A 6,947-nucleotide genomic window follows, 5' to 3' on the forward strand; every position below is an offset into this window, starting at 1 on the left:
ATGACTCTGAGGTTATGACCAGAGATCCTTAGCTGTTCACTAAATCCCTGCCATTTTCTCAAGGCAAACAAGGATTGCACATATTTATTGCTGCCTCTGTTTCAGCCTGTTGTCTTTATACCATCACTTGGAGAACTCAAAACACCCTTGCTTTAGATTGTGTAATGAAATACACAGTCTTTTTTTCCACTGGTCTGTAATCCCAGGTACTCAGTTACTAATAGCAGAACTTTATTCCTAAATGGAGGATGCTTTCTTCCTCACTGTGGAGTGCAGAGAAGCTACACTAACTTACCTACACTGTTTTTAAAAGGAGAAAAGAGAGCTTGTCGATGTTGGGGCCAATGTTGCAGTTTCTAACTTCTGTAAAATAATTCAAGGTTGTCTTAAAAACATTCATTGCAGTTTAAACTTACTACATTCACATATGAAATGTTTTACATTTGCAAGTTCTGGGTTTATGAAGGATTTTTTCCCTTGAGACTGGAAATTGTGTGTGTTCGCTTAGTTTCTATCATCTTTGAACATGATGTGGTCATCTGACTTTCAGCTGACCTATTTGTTGTGTAAGCCTTAAGCTTATTTATTTTACAGAATTTAAATTAGAAAGGCTCTCTAGAGGTCACTGGTCCAAGCCCTACATCTGAGGCAAGAGAATTATTAGCAACAGATCTGTTAAGACCTGCTCTTCCTGAATGATACTATTTCTCCTCCTTCAAAATAACAGTATTTAATTATTCAGAAGTGTTGTATTGAATGCTAAAAAGCAGTTCTACAATCAACAGCAAAGGCTTTGTTGATTTTATAGTTTGGGTAAAAGCAATCTCTTTTTGAAAGCCTGGCCATGCCCTCCTTCCTTTTGAATCTACAACTTAGTCTTTAAACTTCTTGCACACCCTTATTATGTACTTGAACAGAAGAAACAAACAACACACAAGCTCTTGTCAGTATGCATGTTTTCTTTCATCCACAGAGGGATCCAGCAGAATCACCACTGAATTGAGTTTGAAGTAGACACCAAGCAAGACCAAAATCAAGCTTAAACAATAGGCTGCAATATTTAGCCATTTTCTGGTTGAAAAAGTTCTAGCAGACACCAGTAGTCCCTGTCTCCTATTTTTAAGGAATATAATTTTAAAAGTACCCTTCATTCTACTGAGTCTAATCTTCCATAGCTGCAGGAAAGATGAGTGCACACTTTCTGGGCTGCATTGCAGGGCAGACCTCAAATTACTGGAAGTGGCTTAGCCCAGCCTCAGAATCAGAAGCTCTATTCCCAAGAGCTGTGCCTACATACAGCCTCCTTCACAGCTGCCTGACTACAGCCCTGAGAAACAAGCACTAAATAGCATCAGCTTCTGTAGCAGTGCCTTATCCCTCTAACTCAGGTGAAGGCTCCTGCCACACAGGAATGCTACAGCTGGAGGTTGTTGACACAATTGCTAGCGCAATGTACGTGAGATTGGGAGGTCTTGAGTTGTAACTGAGAGCTATAAAGTTATGCTTTCTGTACAAATTTAATTAAAAGCTATATATTTGGAAGTCTTATCTAAAAATACACACAGTTCTCAAAACTTATTTTATAATGTAATTTCTGGATTAATGACAGTACAGTATTCCTTAAACAGAATACACTCAAATACAGCTTAACTGGCATTTTTCAGTACCTTCCTTCTTTAAAAATTAACCCAGAATTTGTAGGAAGTGTATGAGTCCTTTCTCCACTCTGGAGCTGCTGTGAAGGCAATGACACTATCATAATTGCAATGAGCAGAACCACAGACTTGCTGAGATTGGAAGGGATGTCTGAAGGTCATCTAGAGGTTATCTGAATACAAGGACATACTTAGATAAAAAATTTCCCTCCCTTTTTTCCACCAGAGTTCCTGAGTCAAAGGCCAAAATTTGCAGTGTGAGTATCAAATACAAACAGGAAAAAAAAAATAACCCAAATGTGTAAAAAGAACTGGGGGATTTCTTAGCTTCAAAGCAAACCTCTTACGGTCTGTGAATTGGTAAATACTGTGTTTACATTGTGAAAACACTGCTTCTTGAAAGCAATCTTGGCAAACCCATGGCAGACTAAAAGTTTTTTGCCTTTGTAAGTACCATATCTGCACACTTGCTCAGGGTTAGAGAGCTATTGCTTACTCAGGACTTTTCAGAAGTTCCCACAGCATCCACAAGCTGAGCACAAGAAATATCCAAGGGTACAGATTTAAATAAGGAGAGGTGGTGAGTCACAGCCACTACATTATCAGCTTCACCTACCAGGCAGAAAGTATTTAATCTATTTCTTTATTTTTCACAATTTATCCTATATTCCACAACTTCCTGAAGTGGTTCATATTAAAGTAGACTGAAATTTATTAAATGATAGATAAAAAGCAAGTATTTCTTAGTATTTCAACATAACTAATCTCCTTTGAACAGCAGGAGACCAGACAGTATTTAAATGAAACAGATTTCTTGTTCAGGCATCAATGAGCTCTTCTGTACATAATTTCCAAGCTGTGACTAATCAAGAGTTTATCAATCCATTAAGACAGTTCTGAGTCACTTACCTGCAGTGATGTCTCACTTCCTATATTGATACGTTACTGAAATCCCCGGTTGGCATCATTTTCCCACGACAAACCTCTCCTCAAATAAAATTGAAAAGAGCTTTTGAACAAAGAATAAAATGCACCACTGAGTAAAATAAAAAACTACTCCATACTCAGAACAAGCTGGAGTCCATGAAGTGTACTACAGTAAGGATCCAGGTACAAAGTTTAAACAAGCTTTAAAATTGCTCACTAGAAAGTGCTGACAGACTGTTGCCAAGTAAAGTTTTTTTGAAAAGTGTCTTCATATACATTTTTCTTCTGACTAGAGCCCTGACAGTTGCTCCATTTACTCCATTATATATTTCATACCCATGTTACAGCTAACATTTCTCTAAGGTATTATTTATAACATTTTGAACTCATGTCTATCCTGTTATTTAGTCTCCGTCGAGAGGAGAGAGGAGAGAGGAGAGAGGAGAGAGGAGAGAGGAGAGAGGAGAGAGGAGAGAGGAGAGAGGAGAGAGGAGAGAGGAGAGAGGAGAGAGGAGAGAGGAGAGAGGAGAGGAGAGGAGAGGAGAGGAGAGGAGAGGAGAGGAGAGGAGAGGAGAGGAGAGGAGAGGAGAGGAGAGGAGAGGAGAGGAGAGGAGAGGAGAGGAGAGGAGAGGAGAGGAGAGGAGAGGAGAGGAGAGGAGAGGAGAGGAGAGGAGAGGAGAGGAGAGGAGAGGAGAGGAGAGGAGAGGAGAGGAGAGGAAGCTATTTCTCATGTGCCCTTTGGAGAGGAGATGGACAGTTAATGATATGAACTTGTAAAATACATTCCCAAAAGAGTATCATTAAAATAAAGACACCTACTTCATAACTGCTAATTATCTTGACTACAGAGAGTTTCTATCAAGGGTAATTTCCGTCAGTGAGCTCAGTCTGTTCCTTAATTCGCTGTTCAGATATGCAGAATAAATCAGAACAGTCATCTCAGAGCGCCTCCTCTACAAATGTTTTTGCATTTACTCTTCTAGGGATGACTGGCACAGCATTCCCAGAGAAGCATGGGAAAATCATGTTAGGTCCATGACCTTTTTGATTTACTGATTTAGTCTGACAACAAAGAAATTTACAAAGAGTGAGTTTATTATCAACTTTCTGACCATCATAACAAGTGTAGGAATAGAAATCAGATGTGATGACACACAAAATATTTTATTCATACAAACAGACTGTGTTATTTTACCAGTGCAGAAGATACAACAGATTTAGAGAACTGATACTTTGTCCTGGGGTATTGGTAATCTTTATTGATATGACCATTTTTGCTATTGCTGCTCTGCTTCCACACTTCCTGGTGTTCTTCACATTCATGTCTACAAAGAGAGAAAAAAGGAGTCAAATGTGTAGCACTGTTTCTGTTTCTGCATTTAAATGTCATAAGGGTAAACTGGGAAAATAATTAAGGTTCTTTGATATCTCAAATCCACAATCTTCTTGCAGGGAATAACGCCCACCCAGCCTCTGGTATCTGTGCTTGACAAAAAAATACCAAAGAATGCAACAACAGATGCAAACAATAAAATAATTTAGTACAACTATCCCTCACTGTAGTAATAAACTGGAGGAGTGCTCTGCCTGTAGCAGAATGCCCACAGGATTGTGTGAGAGCTTGCTAGAGCCTGGTACCTTTCAAAAGCAGATCACGAAAAATCACCAACATCTGTTACACTTGTGCAAGTAGCTGTGACAACAGAGGACTTGCAGCAGTGCCCAGCAAGCATGGGTGCCAGAGGAGTGGTTCCTGCAGAATCTTTCTCTAGCAGCCCTAGCCTGGCCACCACAATGCTTGGGGAAAATCAGCCCTGATTCTGAACTTGCTGGGGCAGCTTCTCAGGTTGGGCAATTTGCAGTATTTTTTCAGATGTCAGTTGACTCTGAGGACTTTCCCAAGCCTGGGTGTGGGGAAACACTCCCTTCTGGCACCTCAGCTTTGTTACTCCATCATTAAACAGAGTAAATAAATATATGTATTGATAAGAAAGGAAAAGAAAGGAAAGGGAAAGAAAGGGAATGAAAGGGAAAGAAAGGAGAGGGAAAAAAAACTAGAAAAGAAAAAGAAAAGGAAAAGAAAAAGAAAAGGAAAAAGAAAAATAAGGAAATAAAGGGGGGTAAGGGGGAGAGGAAACTTCTCTTAGCTCTGTCTTAGAGGTCTGGAACTTCAGCAGTTCTGGCATGAAACTAAGCAGCCTACCATTCTTCTGACTTTGATACAGCAGGTACATGAAATACTATCTGAATATTATTTATCCCCCACCCCCTTGGCACTGAACAAACATCCTCTGCTTCTGCTGGACACAATGGGAAAAGTGAAGAAAAAAGAGAGGAATTATTTGGTCCATCCATTTTGCAGTAGCAGAGGGTTTCCTGAGGAGGGAAAGCAATAGAAGAGGAAAACAGGGAACTGGATACAGTATGTAGGTTGCTGTGAGATGCCAGGAGATACGTGATAACCTCCATCCCTTCTTCTTGGAACATAAAGGCAAACACATTAGCTGGCAGGTAAATACATATCCCATGCTCCTGTCTCACCATAGGCTGGAGCTCTGTCCCATCTTCATTATCCTGGAATGGTCTTGTGTTTCTGTGTTCTCGCCCTTCTGTTAACTTGTTACTCTGACTCACAAAGGTCTACAAGCAAAAACCAGGGTGAGATTGTTTGAGAAAGGAAACCATTATGCTAATAAAATTACCTGGTAGAGGAAGATAATTAGCCCAGGGCTAAGAAACTGTAGCTGATTCCTGGCTGGATGACATTGAGTGATACTGGGAGGGACTGCAGAGGCAGCAAAAGTGATGAATGCAGCTGAGAAGGATGAATCAAGAACCTCTGTTACATCTCCTACTGCAGGAATGAGGATTCTGGCTGTATGAAATCCCTCCCCCGGCTCTCCACCCACTGCTGCATATTGTCCTGAGGGCCACAAAGCCTCCCTTCCACCCCCGGGATGTTTGTAACCTGACTGTAACACAGACAAGTCAAATGCCTTCATGTGTTGGGAAACTCCAAATTCTTGTCTGTGTTAGCAAACTTCTCTTGATCATACAATGAGGAGGAGTTTGGATGTGCTGCCCACAGTTTTTCCATAGAAGGGTACAGAGCCTGTCCTGCTTGGAAGACTCCTTTGTCCCTGTGGGAAATCCTCTTTTCACCCACAGCTCTAGGGCATGGCTAATTACACAGAATTAAGACCAGAGTTAAAGAGAAACTACCACAAAGTTTGGAAGTGGAGAAAGGAGAGCCTCTGTTTCATGAAGGAAAATTGGCTTAAGAAGTGCTTTAGAATTTGGCAAAACAGAGAGGGAAGAACAGAGGTCAAGGCTTCAGCGTTTTCCATTCGGTTTCATATTCCTAGCCAGGCAATGTGCTTAAGTACTATTCTGAACCAAAGCCAAAGAATATATATCTGCTTTCTTCTGTACAAAGGGTTAAGCCTATATTTAGGCTGCCTTTTTGTTGTGCTGCTGTTGTTGTTCTCAACAAAATTCTATGAATATTACAGAAACTCTAACAGAAGCATTAAAAAAATAAATAAAAACCAAAACTCCAAAACAGTTCTGACATTGTCCTGAAGAAATCCATCCAGAACATTTGTGTCATATGAGCTACTCTGGCTGCTGGTTATTCATTTTCATCACTAAGATTTTTCTCTGTTGTGTAGTTTGTAAATGAAAAGACAGAAGTGTCAAAAATAGCACAAAAGGAAAAAAAAAATCTTCATACTCAGATATTCTCTTAATTAGAAAGGGATGACACATATATTCAAAGACTTCAGTTACAGAACTACATCACTATTAGCTAAGTACTGAAGGTAATACAACACAGTAATTACCAGGGTAAAGATACAGAACCTGTCCAGAGGAAGAAGAGTTTAATCAAGAGACAGAAGACAGTGTTTTGGCAAAAGAGTCTGTAAAGGTATGAAGCAGAGCAATTCAGATTTGCATGAAATTTTTTCAGAACTACAGCTTCTATAGGATGGGGAATGGATCCCTGACCTGCTACTTGTTTTTTTCATCAGTGTACAGTGAGTCACAAGAAATATAAGCATTAATCTTAGGGCACCCCATAGATCAATTTCTGCAGCTAGCTCATCTATTTATTTGTATCTTTTAATTACCAACAATAAATTGAAGCTATATCTAATTAGGCCTAAATAATCAGCAATTACTTAACAGAACATGATCTAAAAGAAGGCAGCAGGTTGTAGCTAGCACACAGGAGTCAGAGGGAACCATCTATTTCAGTTTACAAATTAATGCACTTGTATTGCTGAGTCCATCCTGTTCTAAGGTGTTGGAAAGGAAATAGCATGAGTTGTGGGTTCAGATTACTAGGTCTTGGGGAAAGAAAAA

The 6,947-nt window shown here is 39.8% G+C and overlaps 1 protein-coding gene across 5 annotated transcripts in view; it reads right to left on the bottom strand.

Annotated features, from left to right (window-relative positions):
• Nucleotides 1-3,656: 3,656 nt before the first annotated feature.
• The window catches only part of SLC44A3 (solute carrier family 44 member 3), a 41,096-nt gene continuing 37,805 nt past the window's right edge, over nucleotides 3,657-6,947 (bottom strand). For all 5 annotated transcript variants that reach the window (XM_023932031.2, XM_023932030.2, XM_023932032.2 and 2 more), the window contains 2 exons: nucleotides 5,124-5,222; nucleotides 3,657-3,907 (listed from right to left, as the gene is read on the bottom strand). In XM_023932031.2, the coding sequence (XP_023787799.2) occupies nucleotides 3,902-3,907; nucleotides 5,124-5,222 (105 nt within the window). In that variant the 3' untranslated portion in view covers nucleotides 3,657-3,901. The remainder of the gene's footprint in view (nucleotides 3,908-5,123; nucleotides 5,223-6,947) is intronic.

The sequence above is a fragment of the Cyanistes caeruleus genome, chromosome 9 (assembly GCF_971803275.1).
Source record: "Cyanistes caeruleus chromosome 9, bCyaCae1.hap1.1, whole genome shotgun sequence".
NCBI classification, from domain to species: domain Eukaryota; kingdom Metazoa; phylum Chordata; class Aves; order Passeriformes; family Paridae; genus Cyanistes; species Cyanistes caeruleus.